Raw genomic sequence first — 20615 nt, 5'->3', positions numbered from 1 at the left:
AGAGGAAGCACGAGGAAGAAACCTCTAAAATCCAAAAAATGGATCATGGAAAGAAGGAAGAATTAAGTATTTGTATGCACAAAGATGAGGCACATTTCATTTTTACCAAGTAAAAGTATTTCCCCCCAAACTGATTATTTTGGGGAAAGCCGAACTTTCAAATAAACTTTTTTTCAGACCTCATTGGGTTTTAATCAGAATCTGGTCTGGGTCATCCCAGGATATCTAAGTCTTTAGTCGCTGCTTGGTTTTCCATTTAGTGATTTTGGTTTTTAATCGCATCTGAAATTATTACAATTCCCAACCATCTAAAATATTGCTGCAGACTGTTTAATTATAAATCACTTTAAGCTACTGAAGGCATCAACTTTTATTTATTAAAACATTTATACATAAAAAAAGTCACATGGAGAACAGCAACGATAAATATTTTTAAAAGTCTGTTATGGCTCAACGTTTCCTAAAAACCTTGCGAACAGAATAGGCCAAAAGCCAAAGGAGTCTTCATTTCCTGACAGCGCAGATGAGGCAGTCTCTGAAGGGGAAACGTTTGGCCTTGGAGTTAAACCCCCACCTGAGGACAGGAGACACAGCATGAGAAAATGACCCATTTCTAAAAAACAACCTCCATGTTTGCCTAGTTTAAGACTGCAGCCTCATTGGCTTCCATGTTTTTGTTCAGTGATGAGGAAAAAATAAATAAAAAAAACCATAAAGTAACTAAAAGATGTGAAATTATAAAAAAAAAAAAAAAAAAAATTTGATTAAATTAAAAACTGTCCTTCAGTTTTCTTGTAAATTATGACTCTTCTGGGTTGCCATACCATTAGTAACAACCTGTTAATATTCCATGAAAACACACCCACCTGTCATTTTTCACGTTGTACTCCAGAATCTTATTGCGGCGATAGAACATGGAATCCTCTGCCAGGACATAGATGACATTCCCGACCGCCACACACCTCATGGCGTGGATGCCCAATGGCATTGGCATTGGCGTGGCAGAGCACCACGCAGAAGAGCCAATTTTAAAGTATTCCACTGATCTCAGACGCCCTGTGGACACAGAATCACCACAGGTTTGTCGCTCCGTGCCCGACGTCATGATAGTAACAATAAATCGACTTAATTGATTTATATTCCTATGATCCAACCATTTTTGGCTTATATCATTATAGTATCATTTCAAAACGAAATAGATTCTAATCATTATTGGAAAATACCATTTGGATTGAGGTGTGGTAGGTTTGTTCTACTATAACCTAAAAAACGACCAAGTGCATCACAGCGGACAACACGCATGATGTCAGCAAAAACTGATCTGTCCATCATTCCAGTCCAATGTGAGGAAACACTTTGAATTTAGCAAAGTCATGTGACCATCCAGAGTGTCAGAATGTTCCAAGACTGTTCCCTTTGGATGTGGAAAAACAACAGTGGGCTGACCTCTAAGAAAACTAAAGTGTGAATGGATTTGACATTCATTCTTGTTTACTTGTTTGGACACATATTCAAATGATTATCTTGCAGGAAATACTAGGAATCTGGAAAACTTCACCTGCACTGTTCAGTACCAGGTATTTATGTCAGAGTCCGACGGGTTGAATTTTTGGTTAAAGATTTGCAGGATTCATTCCTGGTCAGAACTGATAGGAATCTCCATGAATTGTATCGTCAACCACAGATCATGATATAAATCAAATATTTAAAATGAATCGTTAGACCCCTAGTTCCCACCCACCTTCTGGGCCCGAACCCCCAACAGCAAAGATCCGGTTCCCAACGACCACCAGCCCGTGGCCCTTCCTCGCCTCCCTCATGGAGCACAACTCAGTCCACCTAATGATGTCAAAGAAAAAAATGTGCAAATACTTACTCAAAGAAAATACATTAAAACATATCCTATAAATTCTCAAAAAGCCTCAGGGTTTAATCATTGACTGTATATGAGAACTGGACTGAGCGACTGAGGCGTTCTAAACAAAAAGTACCTGCTGGTTCCAAGAAGCTAAAATCCCATAGACTGCTAACAGCTGTTAGTCCTTCTGTTCTATTCATCTTGCTCCAATTCCTTTTTACCGTGTTCTTCATATTCCTTTTTTTTTGTAGTCCAAATTGACTTGAGCCACAAAATGACCAATCAGATGCCTTAGTAGAGGTTGGTGGTGCCTGCTGGCGGTCACACATCATTTTAATCGTTGGACTGAATTTGAGTAGCCCGCTGTCCAGTGGTAGATGGTTAGACTCACAAACTCACACCTGATCGGAGAGTGGTTTCCACAGAAATTTTATTTGGACTGACATCACACAGCTGATAGATGATTTTTAGATTGAATGTGGCAGTGGGGAAAAAAATGGCGACTGACTTGGCTTTATTCAGGAAGAAAGCCATTTTCTATGGGTGACATCACACTCGATCCAGTTCTCATATACAGTAATTGGGTTTAACACAAAAATCCTTGAAGGATAAACTGCTTTACAGAAAACTCAGTGGTTGATGACCCCGCCCCCTTTCCCAAACCTGTGTTTTGGAGACTTACTCTTTAGTTGTGGGGTTGTACACCTCACAGTTGTTTAGAATGCGACCATCGTTCGACCTTCCTCCGCAGACATAAATGAGCCCCTTAACTTCCACCGACCCGTGCTTACAGCGGGGCATTAGCATGCTAGCTTCAACCTGCCACGACTCTGATATAATGTCATAAGACTCAAAAAGATCCAGAGCAGTCGAGCCTGGGGAGAAGTAGGCACATCTGTCAGGAGGACCTGCTCTCGCTGCCTTTTAAAACCCTGACCGGATTTGTCACCTTCACTTTGTGCGACCCCGCCTGAGGTGTAGATCTTCCCCTGGGTGGAGCAGGCAGCCAGGCCGCTGCGAGGCTGCAGCATCCCAAGCTTTGAGTACCAGAAGTCCCTGTTGATGTTGTAGCAGTCGATGATACATGACCCACCCAGGATGTAGACTTCACCATCCCAGAAGACTGCGACGGCGCCCTGCCGAGGCTGCAAGGAGCAGCGGATTTCTGTCCAGCTGTCGTCCTGCGAAGCAGAAGCATATTTTTGACGAACACCTGAGCCTCAGAGGTGATCAAGAACATTTACAAACCTTTGGGTTGAAAAATCGGCATGACGGACGAATGGAAGTTTGAAAAACAGCAAATCTGTTGATACTGTTCAGCTGTCGACGTCGACTGATCACTCCCAGGTCCAAACGGTCTGGTGGGCTAAGCAAGTTGATCTGGAACTCATCTAAGAAAAGATACCAGGGGCCTCATTCATTTAAGTTGACAAACAGTTGAGCTGTAGATTCCTAACAAAACCTAGTTAGAACAGAAACATGCCATAAATATTTAGTAGATCCTCCTTTTGCAGAAATGACAGCCTCCAATCGCTTCCAATAAGGGCCTGGATTCTGGTTGAAGGTATTTGGACCATTCCTCTTTGCAGAACATCTCCAGTTCAGTCAGACTTGATGGCTTCCGAGCATGGACAGCCCGCTTTAAATCGCACCACAGATTTTCAATAATATTCCGGTCTGGGGACTGAGATGGCCGTTCCAGAACATTGTACTTGTTCCTCTGCATGAATGTCTTTGTAGAATTAGAGCAGTGTTTACGGTCATCGTCTTGAAGCATCCAGCCTCGGCGCAACTTTAACTTAGTCACTGACTCTTGAACATTGTTTGTAAAAATCTGCTGATACTGACTGGAATCCATGTGATCTTCAACTTTAACAAGATTTCCAGTACCTGCACTGGCCACACAGCCCCAAAGCATGATGGAACCGCCTCCAAATGTGACTGTGGCTAGCAAGTGTCTGTCTTGGAATGCTGTGTTCTTTGTTGGCCAAGCATACCGCCCCTTGTTATGTCCAAATAACATTTTAGTTTAATCAGTCCACAGCACCTCATTCCAAAATGAAACAGATTTATCCAAATGTGCTTCAGCAAACCTCCGTTTGTGGCATGTGTGCAGAAAAGGCTTCTTCTGCATTACTCTTCCATACAGCATCTCCTTGTGCAAAGTGCGCTGAATGGTTGAACAGTGACACCATCTGCAGCCAATCATGTTGTAGGTCTTTGGAGCTGCTCTGTGGATTGAGTTGGATTGTCCTCACCATCCTTCACCTCTGCCTATCTGAGATTTTTCTGGGCCGGCCACTCCGGGCCTTTGCTTGAAGTGTGCCTGTGGTCTTCCATTTTCTCACTTTATTCCTCACAGTGGAAATTGACAGCTGAAATCTCTTAGCAAGCTTTTTGGATCCTTCACCTAAACCATGATGTTGAACAATCTTTGTTTTCAGGTCATCTGACAGCGGTTTGGAGGTTCCCATGTTGACATTCTTCAGAGAAGATGCAAAGAGGAGAAAAACTTGCTCTTGGCCACCTTAAATACCTCTTCTCATGATTGGCTTCACATGCGTATGTAGGTCAAGGGTCAATGAGCTTGTAAAGAAAATTTTGTGTTCCATTAATTATTGCTAAAGGTAGTCAAATCAATAAAACAGGGGTGCCCAAATTTACACACCTGCCTATTTTTGTTTAAGGAATTTTTGCACAGTTTCTTTAAATACAATGAACTTCATTTCACTTCTCAAATATCAATGTATTCATCTGCAATATGATACATTTATCTGCTACTGATTATCAGAACAACCAATGATTTATGAAGAAAAATCTTGAAAATGGGTGCCCAAACTTTCTCATACCACTCTACATCTGGTGTTGCCCCTCTGTGAATAATGGCTCAGCCTCACATCAAACACTTGTCTCCACCTCTCCATCACCGTTTCCTCATCCAAGTGTTCGTTAATGCCTGCAAACTGAATTGAGGATTTTTCGGCATTTGCGTACGCCATGTTTTACATTAAAATCCACAAAGTGTTTGGCCCCAAATCTTCTGTAGTTGTTGATTTGACATTTCAGTCACCCCCATTCCGTCATTTTAAAACAATCAAAAACAGATCATCCATCTACGAGATTTGAACCCAGAGGTTATGTTCTCATGCACTCACCCAAGAGCATATTGACACAGTCCATGCTCTCCGTGATGAGCGGCTCGGCTTTGACAGTCTTCAGGAGGAAGCTTTTGGACATCAGAGGGAAGCGAATGCAGCGCAGCACCTCCACTTGGTGTTGTTTTCTGCTGAGGAGGTCGTGCTTCAGCCAATGCAACGCCGCTTTGTAGATCTGGAACAAACGACTTCTTGAAAGACCAAAGGAGCTTTGGTTTGGTAGATTTTTTATTTTTTAACTTAAGCTTTTTCAGTTCATCTCTAGATCATCCTCAGTTGTGTTCCACGGCTGTCAAGCCCGTTTCTGTTGCCTTTACACCCATTTGAGAACAAGTTTGTTTCACGTCAGTTTTGGGATAGAAAGGCCGTTGTATTGTGGTGACAGACGCCTCATTTAGCGTTTTCTACATGATTGTCTCACTGTGTTCAGCAGGTCTGACTTATTGGAGTCAAAGCCAAAGAAATGCTAAAAGAAAAACCTTTTAAATGTGGCACCACTGCCAACATTCTGTGGGTATAAAAGGCAGATTTAGTCAGTGAATCATTTTAAAGTTCATCATTTAAACAGATGACGAGAAGCACCACCTGGCCACAGTGCTCAAAGAGTCATCAGCCGACTTGCATCAAGACACAGAACTATTGGCCGAGTTTGTGACAAACCCAGGAGTGGAGTCCCACCAGTGACAGACCATAACCACAATCCAAGGACCTCTGCGCTCAGACATAGTTTAGCAAACGCCACACAGCTGCAGGCCCGTTTTCCAGACATGAGTGATACTGAAGTATCCAGACAAACCGCTTTGACTTAAATGTCAAGACAACCGTTGCAGGTCACTCCGCTGACATCAAGACACAGCCGTGAACGTTTGCAGACCATGTGAACCATGGACGTTCCATCAATTCATTAGTGATTTGTGTGTCATATACGTAATTTTAATTTGATACATGTGCCATATTTATCAGTGGTACAAGTCCATTACATACATGAACGGAAAGCCGCAAATTTGCACATGCATCTCGCAAAAAATGATTCACAATTGCATAAGGTTTACATAATTCTGTAAAATCTACATAAAAATATGCATAAACTGCGTTATTCTAAACCAAACATTTTTAACAGCTGAAAACTAAATTTACTTAAAAGGCAGGTCGGCCAAAACCCTCGACGGACATCTGCGCACACCAACGGGGGATAATCACGCTCTTATCACAGAATAATGAAAGTAATTACATGGAAAATGTGCAAAAGTGTATGTAGTGGCTGTGTGACATGGCCTAAAGCAGTGTTTTTCAACCTTTTTTGAGCCACGGCACACTTTAACCTTGACAAAAATCCCGCGGCACACCAGCATCCCCAAAAAAAAAAAAAAAAAGCAGAAACTCATAGTCTGTTTTGATCCACAGCCCCCCCCCTGATTGGTCAGACTGATGACATGTGATTAAGCCTTCAAGAATGATTGGTGGAGTCGTGGAGACGGTAAAAGCTGCGGGACTTTTCAGAAAACAGTTATAGCTGCAGGTAAATCGCGGCGCCGTCATTCTTATCAAAATGTCTTTAATAGAATCAATTAAACACAAAGAAAAAAGTATTTTATGATCTTTCATATTCCTAACTACTCAGTGTTTTATCAGGACCTGTTTGGATGAACAAAGAGCTGATTTCCTGGAGATGGTTAATGTTTTTAGATCAGTTAATGAGGGCAATTTTCCACGGCACACTTGACCATCTCCCACGGCACACTAGTGTGCCGCGGCACACTGGTTGAAAAACACTGGCCTAAAGATTCCCCTCATTTACGCACAGATACAGAAGACAGATCCGTCTTCATTACTCTCCTTAAAAGAGCAAACCTCCACCTCCCTAGATGTTCCTCCACCTGCTCTTTGCTCTCACTACAGATCACAGTGTCATCTGCAAACATCCTGGTTCTCAGAGATTCCTGTCTAACTTCAGCTGTCCGTCTGTCCATCACCACAGACAATCGGGGGGTTCAAATCTGATCCTCCACTTTGAACTTGTCAGCACCAGCAGTCTTTTTGTTCTTCGTTCACTTTAGACTCCTTCACTTCCTCCTCCTTGCTTAGTCAACTATAAAGACCGTGATAGGTATGAAAGTTCTGGCTTTGACCTGCAGGCTTTGTTTTAAATTAGATGCCCTTGATAAAACTGTTTATCTTGACTCAAGACTGGCACAGCAAAACACTGGATTGTGCCCTTTTGTGGTTGCATTCCAAACATTAATAAATAAAAAACAAATCTGCAATTTTTCTAAAAGGTAAAAAAATACATCTACATGTCAGGAGGTAAGTAGTTTTTGTTTTAAAGTCCCACTCCAATCATCTTTTGATCCATTTTCAAGGTGTTCCCAGTGGGCTTTAGATTATGATTATGCCCGGGGGGGGGGGGAGGGGGGGGGGGTGTAAGCCAAAAATCAAGGAACTCATCGTTTTCTCAAACATTTCTGCAGAGCGGCAGTAGTTCATTAGAAATTCGCCTCAGAGTTGTTGGCGAGTTAACCCCGCCGTGCCTTCCTGCCACCCATAACTGTGCTCTCCATTTAGCGCTCTCTTACTGGCTTACAGCCCCTCATATCCCCAACCTAAAAAACAACAAAAAAGAAAAAAAATATATTATATATATATATTATTATTATACATGTGCTCCATAATAAGAAAAATGCCACAAGAACATGTTTAAAACGCCAAAAACAATTTTCCTCGGAGTGGGTCTTTAGCCGTTTCCTCGCTGCAAACAACCTTCATTTCAGGTCAGACTTCTAAAATTCCCCACATAACAGTGTAAATATATATAATGGCATAACTTTAAAGTCACATACCTCCTCCCCACAAACTTTAAGCTTTTCCTGGCGCAGCAGATGAGTGAGTGTGGTCACATCAAGCTGGAGGAATCTGCTGGTCTTCCAGATCCTGGTAAAGTTGCGTCTGAGGATGCTCTCTGCTATGGCCTTCAGCCCCGGACAGTTTGCACGATCTGCAAGGACTGCAACATCTGCAACACAAGCAGGTCAGCAAACACGAGGACCACGAGACGGACGTTTCATTTCCTTTTACGTTACCCAGGCAGTTTGTTGCATCAATCTGTCTTTTGATGAATTCCACACAAACGTTCTTGATGGGATCGATTTGGAAAAAGTCCGCTGCGTACAGCAGAGCCTCCACGTTTTGGTTGTCCACCGAAACTCTGAAAGTAACATGGGTTCATGCTGCATCACAGTACCGACTTCTGCTCAGCAAAGCCACATGACTCACTGCGCCGTGTAAATGAAACCAATCACCAGCTGAAGAATGTCAGGGGAAACGTCCCTCAGCTCCACCTCATGAGTCCTAGACTCCACCATACTGGCTGAAGAGAGAAAAGAAAGCTTAGCTTCAGATCAAATCGACCAATATGGCTTTGCATTTTACTTACTGCTAAACAGAAGATGGAAGAAATGACTGGCTGCCGCCAGAATCCCTCTGTGAGCAGAGAACCGATTCCCCTGAACAACCAGGGTCACGTCGCAGAGCCTACCCTGCAGGAGGGGGCCGGCGCCACATGTCAGAACAAACGCCTTGTGTGCTGAAACACCAAAGTCCATCTTATTCTTACCTCTTTTCTAAAGCTGTTCATGGTTCTCACAACGCTGGACAGTTTGTAGGACTTTGAGTCGGACGTCCAAGTTCCTCCATTTCTGTTGGCGCTCTGAGAGGCCATCCTCGCCTCAGAAAGCTTTTCTGATTGGAAGAACGTGAGAGACGTAAAAATAAATGACTTCCAGTTAGAAAAGGTGCCTCTTTGATCTGAAAACATTTAAAAATCTAAACTGATGACAACCAACCAGTGACGTTTGTTCTTTAGAACCAAATTTATTTTTAACCAACAAGTTTGTCTAAAGTCAAAATTTACACCAACTTAATTTATAAAAAGAATTTACATTAATTTAATTAAAGAATTAAAAAAGAAAAAACTCAAATGTCAATATATCCAGCCAATACCAAAAAAAAAAAGAAACAAAAAAAGTCTCAAAATAAACGCGGAAGTTTGATGAAATTCAAAACAAAGATAAAGTATTAAAAATATATATTAAATGTAAACCTTAGCATTTACATAAAAAATATTTAAAGCTGAAATAAAAACAAAGGACTAGAATTACTTTAATAAAAATATGCTAATGTGTAAATAAGGCCAACTGAAACAAATCAAGCGTAATCAAGCAATAATCTAAATTACTTAGCAGAATTTAGCCAAATAATGACGAACAAATACTCAAAAGACATTTTTTTTTTTAAAGTCAGTAAAAGCACATTTGTTCATACTTCAGCAGTGCCTCGCGGAAGTTTAGTTAGTCGGTTGAGAACAGAAGTGAGCCTTGAGAAAAAAAACATCTGCTGTCCCTTCAAGCGGGAAACAAAAAAATCAACCGACGTGATGAGGTACACCTGTGTCCGTTAAAGTGAAAAGACGGCTAAAAATATTTTTTCTCTTTTTTTCTAAATCATTTTTCTAAATCATGCCGTTATCTCTAGGTTCTGTGAATGCCGGGGGGACTAAAACCTGTCATAAAACGTAAAAAAGAAGAAGAAGAAAACCACCACGCAGACTGAAAGAAAATCGCAAACCGGAAGTTTATTTTGAAAAGCTAGCTAATATGGACTGAACTGTAAACTGGAGCCAGTTGGAACGATTTCTAAACAGTAAGTGTAACCCTATTAACATCATAAATTAAAAACATTTGCCTTTTGATTTGTCTATATGCTCTGTAAATGTGTTCATCTTCAGTGAAGTTTAAAAAAAAAAAAGAATACCACAAAGCAGCACTTTGTTTTTATTTAAACAACTTTTTTTTGTTTTACTTACGCCACTCCAGTGTGGTGTTTTGTTTGTTCCATCGTGCAAGTGTTTTTTCCTTTCTTTTGGGCTTTTTAGGTAAAACCTGACAGATTAAAGGAAACACAGAAGAATGTGATTTGTTGCTATGGTAATGTGAGTAGGTAACAAATTAGTGAAATCAATAAATTAATTGTTTTTTTCCAGGTAAGAATGGCCGATTCTCTGAAATAAGTGCACTTTGTGTCCCACAGGTTTGTCTCAGAGATTTTTACATTAAAGTAAACCCCAAAGTGCATTTTAAAACAAGACATGGAAAGATCAATGTCTCTCTGCATTATCACAGACAAATATATTGTGAGAATTAGAAACATTTGATGGGTTGCCGAGGCAAAGGGGTCAGACAAACGAGCATGTCCCCACTGACCAAGGCTACGTTTTCACTAAATATAAAACAGATAATAGCCAATAACTGCAAGTTTTATTTTTCTAATGTAATTTTCTACTTTCACCTAAATATAAGTAATATAAGAAAAAATTTGCATCATTTTATGACACCTCTCAGTTTTGTTCAGCCCCATATGAAACGATATATGAAAGAGCCCTTTTTGTACTACATTTGAACCGTACCGTAATGATAAACAACCAGTAAACCTGTCTGCTCTATGCTGCTTCATGGTCTTACCCCCCTTCCCCTCCTATTATCACCCTCCTACCCCCCCCTCTCTCTAACGTCCCTCTCTCTTCTTCCCTTCTTTCCTTTTCCGTCCGGTCCAACACCAAAGATTTTCAAACATGATCTAGTTCTTTGTATGCAATGTTGGTGCTCGTTTGAAATTTATATTTTTAGTTTTGGGGCATTATCGGAGTGCAGCACGTGTTGATGCCATATTTTGTCACAACCAGAAAATAAAGAAAACCGCTCCAAGAAAGTTTCTCCGGTGTCTCGTGGCTTCCTGAGGGTGCTCAACATCACACAACGCAGAGCAGAGACCAGAAAACGGTTACACATGTATGACCCTCAATAATCTAGCTAATGTTTACATGAGGCTTCTATTAGCTAAAACTTTATAACTTTCAACCTCAAAACAAACAAAAAAAACCCTGTTACAGGGTTGAATCATTGTTACTGGGCTGAAGGTTCAACTTGGAATTTTTTTTTTTTTTTTATAAATCAAATGAAATTTACCTACAATAAGTAATATTGCACAAGGGACGTGATTACCACGGAACTGGAATAGTTTGTTTGAATAAGTTTAAACATAATAATCATCCTAAAGTTAGATTGTCATGCTACGGGGTTGAATTAAAAACAAACCAAATGATGACTTCATTTCTAATAATTTTTTGGGTTTCATCCCTATGGTGGGAAAACAAATTGTCTGAGAAGTTCAAATTGTCAGATGCAATGTTCAGAAACACAATTATTGTGGTTCATTTTGTTTTTAGAAACCGTTAACTGAAAGTTAAAGGAATTTGGACAATTACGGTAATCAAATAATGTATGAAAAATACATTTCTATCACATTTAAATGTGATTTCTGCTTTTAGATACTGTATTAAAAAAACATTTGGATCCTTGATCCATTGATGCTGTCTAAAAGTGGACAAGCGAAGAAGTTATTCAACAGGCAATTTACCCTAGATAAGGAAGAAATACAACCACTGCAGAGTTATTGTACGCCTCAATGACTGTATAAGAGAACTGGACTGAGTACGTGTGACGTCACCCATAGAAATTGCTTTACTTCTGGCTCCAGCAAAATGAAGCCAACTCAGTGGGCTTTTTCTTTTGCGATACGGACGTCGCCTTACTGGAGGCAAACGAGAGTAATTGGTCCAAAGAGTCAATGTTTCTATGGTAACTGCTGTCGCCAATCAGGAGTGAGCATGTTCGAAGTTCACACCCCTTGCAAACTGTCAAACGTTGGAGGGAGGGGCCAGTGGGCAACACATACTTTTACTGAGGCATTTGATTGGTCAGTTTACAACTTAAATGATTTCCTGTGGGAAAAAAAAAAAAGATTGGAAGGAACTACAATAGTTATTCTGACAAATAGAATGACTGAGTCATATCTGCTTAGTTAGGGCGTTTTGGCTTTTTGGAGCCTGTAAATGACCCATTTTAATTGTTTTCTTATTACCAGTATTGTTTAACATTTCCTTTGATTGAAGATGCCTTTTATTTCAAAAGAAGTATGCTGAAGATGTAAAAGAACATTATAAAAACAGTATTGTTTGCAGAGTGTATTTTGTTTTGAAAACTTTTATTGTGAAGGTTCCACCTACTTCTGCTTTTTCTGTGAAGTGCGTCAGTTCAACAGAAACAAAAAAAAACGGTTAACAGCTGATGCTACGGCAACAAAGCAAACAGACAAATAACAGACGGATAACTGTCTAAAGCTATCATTTGTTTTTGGCATCTAGCTGGAAGGCGAACAGGTATGATTTTTGGTTCTGTTTACTCTGTATACATTTTGTGATTATTTTCAATTGGTTTTATGTAAAATAACAAAAAATGTTTCTGTTTGAAGTTATTCAACAATCTAACGCTACTAGCTGAGGTAAAGAATGGTTGTAAATCAAAAAGGAATTATTGTAAGTTTGTTGTTTTGATTTTCTTCAGCTCTTACGGTGTGACTATGACGGTGGCGTAAATAAATGGGTTGGAATACCCCAGGCACTTTCTATTTTAGAATGTGAGGGGCGAGTATTCGCCTGTGGCCCCCGACTTGCTAGGTCCGCCCCTGGCTCAATCCCTTTAACCGTAACTACGCGAGTAGACGCGCAGCGCCGCTGGCGGCTCGTTCAGCCGCTCATGAAACGGACTTTTCCCCTCATTGATGGTAGTTAGGATCTAGTTTCTATTTATTGAGGGAAAAACAACGCGACGTTTCTTGTGATTTGTGAGGCTGCAGTGGTTATCGGGCGGGTTCAGACGTTAAGCTCTCCTCGGTGATCGTTGTCCGTTGGGGTGTTCCGTTTGTTAGCCGGCGGATGCTACCAGATTTGTAGCTTAGGTGACCGGTGTGTTTGCCGTTGCCAGGCCGGTGTTGTTTGTTACCGAACGCGCTAACGCCTCGCTCAGTCCGGGTTCGGGTCGGTCACACCGGGCTCGGTTCGCGGCTCTGTGCCACCGAAGGCTTTTATTAGCCTCAGCTTTTCCAATTAAGAAGCCAAACAGGAACAGCTAAGCTGAGGTCGGTATCTTTCTTTCCACTGCACCGATCCAACACACATTTAGTTTTTTCAGGGAGCTGATTTCCAACTCAGTTTTTGTGTTTTTCCTGCTCTATTAAAGTATTTAAAGATTGGAAGAGATTCGAGTCACTGTTAAAAAAAAAAAAAAACAGAAGACTAAAAAATATATAACTTTTAAGAAAAAAAACATACCTTTTTCAGTGTTGTTTTTTTGTGTGCCTAGTTATAAATAACTTGTATAAAATTGCAGTTATGTCCGGTAGGGAGGCAAAAATTAATTGATGATGAATTAATTGATGTTTTTAATCAAATCCAAATATACCATTAAGAAAAAAAAACAAAATTAGATCAATTGATAATCTATATTGGTAAATACCATTTGGATTGAGGTGTGGTAGGTTTCTTTTTATACAATACCAGATATAGAAAACATCCCCTGCAGTGTTCAGTACCCAGGCTTTTATCTCAGCTATTTAACACTTTGGCTAAAGTAGTCCCAGATCGATCAGAGGTCAATAAATCGGAACGTTCCAAATGAATCGATATCGACTTTAAAGTGTATCAGTGGCCACAAATCATTGTTAAAATGAATCGTTACACCCCTAACGTCTGGTTGTCCATCCATCTTTCAGGTCGGGGCTTCGTTTCCTGAACCTGCATCGGTTTTGAGGTTTGGTTGGGCTGGCCGCTGATCGTCGCCATGTCCAAGAGCAAGAGCCCCGAGTCGGTCAAGGTGGTGGTTCGCTGCCGCCCCATGAATGAGAAAGAGCGGGCGGCGGGCTTTGAACGGGTGGTCTCCCTTGATGTCAAACTGGGTCAGATCATGGTGAAAAACCCTCGTGAAGCTTCAGCCAACGAACCCCCTAAAGTCTTCACTTTTGACTCCGTGTACGACTGGAACTCCAAGCAGATCGATCTGTACGATGAAACCTTTAGACCGCTGGTTGATTCCGTTCTCCTTGGGTTCAACGGAACCATTTTTGCCTACGGCCAGACGGGCACAGGGAAGACGTATACCATGGAGGGAGTGAGGAAGGACCCAGAGAGGAGAGGAGTCATCCCAAATTCATTTGAGCACATATTCACTCACATTTCACGCTCCCAAAACCAGCAGTACCTGGTGAGCGCATCATATCTGGAGATCTACCAGGAGGAGATCAGAGACCTGCTCTCCAAGGACCAATCACGCCGCCTGGAGCTGAGGGAGAGGCCCGACGTAGGCGTACATGTCAGAGACCTGTCGTCTTTCGTCACCAAAAGCGTGCGGGAGATCGAGAACGTCATGAACATCGGCAACCAGAACCGCTCAGTGGGCGCCACCAACATGAACGAGCACAGCTCCCGTTCCCACGCCATCTTCGTCATCACGGTGGAGTGCAGCGAGATGGGCGTGGATGAGGAGAATCACATCAGAGTTGGGAAGCTGAACCTGGTGGATTTGGCGGGCAGCGAAAGGCAGAGCAAGACGGGCGCTCAGGGCGAGAGACTCAAAGAAGCCACCAAGATCAACCTTTCGCTCTCTGCTCTGGGGAACGTCATATCTGCTCTGGTGGACGGCAGGAGCAGCCACATCCCGTACCGCGATTCCAAACTGACCCGGCTGCTGCAGGACTCACTGGGGGGAAACGCCCGCACCGTCATGGTCGCCAACATCGGCCCAGCTTCCTACAACGTAGAGGAGACCCTGACGACGCTCCGTTATGCAAACAGGGCAAAGAACATCAAGAACAAACCCCGCATCAACGAAGACCCCAAAGACGCCATGCTTAGAACGTTCCAGGAGGAAATCCTCCGGCTGAAGGAGCAGCTGAAGAAACGTGGGGGAAAGAAGAAGAGGAGGAAGCAGAGGAGGAGGAGGGCCGATGGAGAAGATCAGGAAGAAGGTGAGACGGACGATGATGATGATGAAGATAAAGGAGAGTACTGGAAAGAACAGCAGGAGAAGCTGGAGAGAGAGAGGAGGGCCATCGTGGAGGATCACAGTCTGGTGGCGGAGGAGAAGGCTCGGCTGCTCAAGGAGAAGGAGAAGAAGATGGAAGACCTGAGGAGAGAAAAGGAGGCTGGAGAGATGCTTGCAGCTAAAGTCAAAGTAAGTTTCTGTCAAATCACAAGCAATCATGTTCGATTTATTTATTATTTTAATTGATTTGAACTTGCCAACCTCCAGGACATGGAGAGTAGGCTCCTGGTTGGTGGGAAGAACATTGTAGACCACACCAACGAGCAGCAGAGGGTGCTGGAGCAGAAAAGGCAGGAAATCGCAGAGCAGGTAATGTGAAAGTTTAATCACATTGTTTTTTCTGAATGACTGTTTTATCCACACGGAACCTTCCAGGCGGGCTTATGCACCTCTTTCTTACCAATAAGCTCACAAAAACATCTATTGATGTTCTGACCATTGACTGTAAGAGACCTGGACTGAGTGAGTGTGACATCACCCATAGAAAATGCAACCAATAGTCTATTCTGTTGCCATTTTTCGCGATGCAGTAAGCAATAATTGGACTAAGTTGGCCTGAGTCAGTCGCCAATCAGGAGTGAGCTTGTTGAAAGGCCACACCCCTGCAGGCTGCTTTCACACCACGTGAAAGCAGCAACACTTTGTAAGTTTGATGTGAGACCACCTACTCTTAGGAGAGAGGGGTCGCTCAGTCCAGATCTCATATACAGTCAATGTTTCTGACCCAAATCATACTTGGACTCGCACCTGAGTGTGTCTGAGGTTTCTTTGTCTGGATCACCAGAAACGGCGAGAGCGTGAGATGCGCCAGCAGATGGAGAATCGTGACGAAGAAACACTGGAGCTCAAGGAGACCTACAGTTCTCTGCAGCAAGAGGTGGACATTAAAACCAAGAAGCTGAAGAAGGTAGAGCGCCGGCTTTCTCGCCTTGTGTTGTTGGGGTGGACTTAGTGGGACGTGCACATGGGATCATTTCTCTTCACATCATATGTATATGGGCATGTATCTTTATGTATTATGTATATTGTCTTCCAGTGTCATATAAGCCCGTGTGGGCTGGGCACATTAGTGCATGACACATAAATAAATCAAATCAATCAATCAATCAATCAATCAATCAATGCACACAATCCTATTGACCCTTTCTAGACCCCCTCCATTGAAAATGGTGGTAACATGTCCTTTGAGCATTTCTGAGTATTTCTTTATTCCAATCATGTCGGATCAGGAGCAGATTAAAAAAAGCAGTTGATACAACAGTTGCTGTGGGCGGGGCTAAGTCTCCTTCTCCACGCCAATTCTGATGCATCCACTTGCAGACAGATCCCTTAACAGCTTGCTTTTCATCGTCTGAGCTGCTATCTGGACCAAAACTGTGCAGCTGGATGGCTCTGATGTTGCTCGACGTTTTTTTTTTTGCTACGCTAATTTAAGGTTGGGGTTGCGAGGAGCTGTAAACTAATTGGGGAGGGGGTAGTCAAAGGAATGCTGGGAAATTAGGGGAGCTGACTTCCGCGCCAACAGTCCAGCTTACAAACCAGAGTCAAATTTCTTTTGAGGTCCTGCTGCTCTGCGGAAAATATACTTCTGAAGGAACGACACAGGCTTTTTCGTGTTTGGCTTAAACCGCCGTCATCATAATGAAAAGACCACTGGAAACGACTTTAGGGGACTTTAAGCAACAACAATCGTTGCATTGGAAATACGTTGCCGATCTAAGAGTTTGGGTAGTTTGAAGAACATGGACGATAGTTCAAAGAAGATTTTTGAACTGTCACAACTCTGTGACTGTAAACGGGTCTCCAATGTATCTCTAACAGATTCTGAAGCGAAAAAAAGCAGCTTTTGGCTGATACACATGTAGTCACGTGTTTACGCAATCAATGTCAACCAAAGAGTGTGTTACTTTGCTGTCGCCAGCGATGCATCCGTGTTAAAAGCTTAAGCAACAAAGCTTAATTATGGATGCAGCGATACACGTCAGCTGAAGAACAACTCGTTTTTTACTTTCTCTACCCAAAGTCAGGCTCTTTTGAGCCTTTTGGTCTACCATAGTTTTTCCACCAAGTTGTTCTGGACAACAGTCTGGTCAGCAGACATCCCATTTGATGATCTTTTCTTTCCCCAACAGCTGTTTTCCAAGCTACAGGCTGTTAAGGGGGAAATAGAGGACGTGCAGGAGCAGCACATTAGTGAGCGGCAGGAGCATGAGCAAATCCAGGATGAGCTCACACGAGAGCTCAAACTCAAGTAAGGAGCCCGTCTGTCTGTTTGGAACAGGAGCTCCCTCAGAAATCAACCTGCATCAAGCCTTTATGCTTAACAGATACAACTTGGTATAAATCAAAAAAAATATTCAATTCAATTCAGTTTATTTATATAGCCCAACATTAAAAGACATTTGTCTCAACAAATGTCACTAATTAGACAAAATATAATATCAGTTATAAAAATACAATAGCTCACTGCTAAACTAGAGTAACAGGGCCTCCTTGCCCTTAAGGCCTCCTTTTAAAGTGTTTTTTTTGGTGTTTTTAAGATGTTCTTGTAGAAATGCTCCTATGATGGAGGAAAATTCAGCTTCAGTTTGCATTTCTGAGTCTTTATTTAAACTGTTGTGGATCTGGAGCTGACATAAAGGAATCTGATTGAAAAAGAACTTATTTGTGATGCATCCGTGGATGTCTTCATTTCTGGCTCAAAACTCTGCGGCAGGTTAGCTCTGATGATGGAAAATTTCTTTTTTGTTTGCTTTTCAAATTTACCATGTGGCTTTTCATTCACTTGTAGCTGATTTGACTCCATGCATCTCCTCTGAACTGTTTTTCCTTCAGGCAACTGATCCTCGAAAATTTTATCCCACAAGATGAGAAGAACAAAATAAAAACCAGAATGTTCTTTGACGAAGAGGAAGAGTCCTGGAAAATGAAGCCCATCACACGCTTAGAGGAGTGAGTTTGAGAATGTTTTGTGCCATCATGAGGTTCGTCTCCTGTCTTAGCCAGTTCTTTTGAAAGCAGGATAGTTTCCAACGTCAAACCCGTTTGCGGATCATGTCTGCTTTGTGCTTTTCTACGGGATCACCTGGAGTCGGCGTGTATCCATGTTCTCCTCTTTGTTCCTCAGAGACCATCAGATGATGAGCAGGCCCCAGTCCGCAGGCGGGTACAGGAGACCCCTCAGTCGGGACGCCAGGTACAAAGTAAGTCCTCCTCTCCTCTAGTGTAGCCCCATCTGCACATACACAGGACAATGGTGCAAGTATCCAGCTACCTTCACACCGGCCTCAGCAACGCGCGTTCACATGGCTTTTCCAATGAAAAGTCTATGTAAATGTGGGCACGTGTGCAAGATTCACCAGATTTGCACCACCTTGACATTTCCCACCAAATCTCTTCCAGCCGTGGAAGGCGGACATTCATTCATTTTTTTTCATTCATCTTCTTAACCGTTTATTCCCTTTCGGGGTCACGGGGTTGCCGGAGCCTATCCCGGCCACTTGGGCGTAGGCAAGGGATACCCTGGACTGGTCGCCAGTCTGTCGCAGGGTAGAATATCCTCAATCACACATCCACTCACTCTCACACTCACACCTATGGACAATTTAGAGTTGCCAATCAACCTATGTAGCATGTTTTTGGACGGTGGGAGGAAGCCGGAGATCCCGGAGAAAACCCCCCCCAAAAAAAACCCCAGCTGGGACTTGAACCGGGGACCTTCTTGCTGTGAGGCAAGAGCGCTAACCACTCCGCCACCGTACAGCCCAGAAGGCGGACATGTGCTAGTAAAGTCTAATCCGCTTGTCCAGTCTGGTCCATCGACTGTATAAGAGAACTGGACTGAGTGAATGTGACCGTCACCCATAGAAAATGGTTTACATCCAGCTTCAAGGAAATGAAGTCAGTTCAGTCACCATTTTTCCACGATATGGATGCCGCCATTTGGTCTGACCATCTGATTGGCCAGTTTATCACTTGTTCATGAAAAAAAAAAAAAGAGGACGATCAAGAGCATGTTAATGAAAGGTATCAGAGAAAGAATGGTTCTTCTGACCAATAGAACGACTGAGTAACAGCTGTTCATTTCTCTATAGAAGTCTAAGGGGTTTTGGCTTCTTGGAGCCAGCGGGTACTTCCTGCATGTTGGAACGGAACGGGGGAGGGGTTGCTCAGTCCAGCTCACATATACTTACAGTCAACGGTGTGAACAGCATGGGCAATAGTTGCTTTCATGAACCTGCGTTTAGCCCGTTACATCCCTGGTGTGTTGGTAGCTTGAGGAAGAACATCTGTTGAACCGTAGATCCTCAACAGCATTTCTTGTTCTAAAGATTCATGTTTGATTTTGCGAATAAAGTCCTCTACATTGGCATTATTAGTGTGAGAAAAATCTATTTAGTTTGTCTGAAAGAACAGATCAGCTGAGGTTTCACCAAAAGAGTTCTGGTATGAAGGTAAAGCGGTTCTGAATAAAACGCAAAGATGCTGCTTTGAAGTTGCCACGGCAACAGCCGTTCGGTTTGAGAACTGAAAGTGCTCCATGAATGACGGAGATAAAAACATGGGAGGTCAAGTTTTTTGTTACAGGATCAAAGAATGTCAGAGATGCAAATTCTTCATAAATGTGTGGAAACAGGCGGAGAACGTGCTCATGTTGGCGATGGACATGCCCACCAGGACCACCAGGGACTACCAGGAGCCGGTGATCGATCCGAAGACGGCGGCGGCCCTGGAAGACGCTCTCCGGGAAGAGAAGGAGATCCAGGTGGACGCCTCGGATCACAGCAGCCTGGGAGCAGCGTTTTCCAGCGGCAGCCTCAAAAAGCCAAAGTCAGGGTAAGGCCGCCGTCTCAGCCCGCCACCGCGGCGTCACGCCTGCCGTCTGAATCTGCTCTCTGTTCCACAGCCGGCCGAGAACAGGGAGGAAGTCAGGCACTCCAAGCCCAGGGAACCCTCTGTACCCACAACCCCGCGGCCTGGTGCCCAAATGATGACCCACTGACAGCCCAGCCCCCCCCCGCGCGCCTTTCTGTTTCTCGCTGGTGTTTTTATTCCATCAGAGTTTATTCTGTTTGCTTTAACTTATTACAGTCGTCTTTATAAAGAGTTGTAGATAAAATTTTATATTTGTTTTTCTTCAGCATAGTTTTATTTTTGGAGCTGTGTAATTTAAGGTTGAAATTTTGTTATTTTTGCATCAAATCTGCAGGATGTGTGTTAGTTTGTATTTAGTCTGGCTTTTTAGCCTGAAGTTTCTTCCCTTAAAAAGTACTTGATTTTACACAATTTAAACTTTTCTTTTTCTTTTTTAGAAATCCGGTAAACACCGACATCATTACAGTGTTGACCAATTTTATATACTAATTAATTTCAAGCCAAATCGTTCTGCTGTTTTTTTTTATTCAAATGTTGAATTTATGTCTTAAATAAAGCACTACTACACTGTAAAGCTGGAGCCAACCTCAGAGGATTTTAATGAAACTGCAATGTTTGGTTTAACTTTAGGCACCATTTTACCACCTAAGCCATTCCAGGCCAACCTGAGCTAAGCCAGGCAAACAACCTCCCCGTCCTTTTTAATGTTTTACTTGAACTAAGCCAACATTTCTTTGC

General features: G+C 42.6%; 2 protein-coding genes across 6 annotated transcripts; one reads left to right on the top strand and one right to left on the bottom strand.

The window, feature by feature from the left end:
- Window positions 1-411: 411 nt before the first annotated feature.
- Window positions 412-9633, bottom strand: LOC101155684 (kelch-like protein 7). Of its 2 annotated transcripts, none has more exons than XM_020704455.2 (13): window positions 9607-9633; window positions 8624-8748; window positions 8444-8546; window positions 8284-8377; window positions 8091-8215; window positions 7851-8023; window positions 5014-5188; window positions 3107-3249; window positions 2808-3039; window positions 2541-2733; window positions 1742-1839; window positions 867-1056; window positions 412-574 (listed from the first exon to the last, which is right to left on the bottom strand). In XM_020704455.2, exons 2-13 carry the CDS (start codon window positions 8726-8728, stop codon window positions 505-507), a joined length of 1701 nt encoding a protein of 566 aa, XP_020560114.1. In that variant the 5' UTR covers window positions 8729-8748; window positions 9607-9633; the 3' UTR covers window positions 412-504. The 2 variants fall into 2 exon arrangements, with proteins under 2 accessions (XP_020560114.1, XP_004070356.1); XM_004070308.4 differs by having other exon boundaries at window positions 9331-9629.
- Window positions 9622-20457, top strand: kif3b (kinesin family member 3B). Of its 4 annotated transcripts, none has more exons than XM_011476803.2 (9): window positions 9622-9708; window positions 13675-15131; window positions 15210-15311; window positions 15787-15909; window positions 17135-17253; window positions 17838-17954; window positions 18130-18205; window positions 19639-19838; window positions 19909-20418. In XM_011476803.2, exons 2-9 carry the CDS (start codon window positions 13743-13745, stop codon window positions 19991-19993), a joined length of 2211 nt encoding a protein of 736 aa, XP_011475105.1. In that variant the 5' UTR covers window positions 9622-9708; window positions 13675-13742; the 3' UTR covers window positions 19994-20418. The 4 variants fall into 4 exon arrangements, with proteins under 4 accessions (XP_011475105.1, XP_020560112.1, XP_004070355.1 ...); XM_020704453.2 differs by lacking the exon at window positions 9622-9708 and adding an exon at window positions 12181-12283 and having other exon boundaries at window positions 19909-20457; XM_004070307.4 differs by lacking the exon at window positions 9622-9708 and adding an exon at window positions 12591-12687.
- Window positions 20458-20615: the final 158 nt, after the last annotated feature.

This window comes from Oryzias latipes, chromosome 7, assembly GCF_002234675.1.
Source record: "Oryzias latipes chromosome 7, ASM223467v1".
NCBI classification, from domain to species: domain Eukaryota; kingdom Metazoa; phylum Chordata; class Actinopteri; order Beloniformes; family Adrianichthyidae; genus Oryzias; species Oryzias latipes.
The sequence above is the reverse complement of the archived record's forward strand: the minus strand, read 5'-3'. Positions and strand labels throughout refer to the sequence as shown.

What these genes read in the sequence shown, in the direction of transcription:
- kif3b (XM_020704453.2), top strand. Translation starts at nt 13,743, where the DNA reads ATGTCCAAGAGCAAGAGCCCCGAGTCGGTCAAGGTGGTGGTTCGCTGC. An exon ending in AAACCAAGAAGCTGAAGAAG is followed by an intron (nt 15,910 to 17,134) that starts GTAGAGCGCCGG and finishes TTTCCCCAACAG; the next exon opens with CTGTTTTCCAAGCTACAGGC. An exon ending in ACACGAGAGCTCAAACTCAA is followed by an intron (nt 17,254 to 17,837) that starts GTAAGGAGCCCG and finishes TTTTTCCTTCAG; the next exon opens with GCAACTGATCCTCGAAAATT.
- LOC101155684 (XM_020704455.2), bottom strand. Translation starts at nt 8,728, where the DNA reads ATGGCCTCTCAGAGCGCCAACAGAAATGGAGGAACTTGGACGTCCGAC. An exon ending in CTGTGTCAATATGCTCTTGG is followed by an intron (nt 3,250 to 5,013) that starts GTGAGTGCATGA and finishes ATCTTTTCTTAG; the next exon opens with ATGAGTTCCAGATCAACTTG. An exon ending in TACAACCCCACAACTAAAGA is followed by an intron (nt 1,840 to 2,540) that starts GTAAGTCTCCAA and finishes TGACATCATTAG; the next exon opens with GTGGACTGAGTTGTGCTCCA.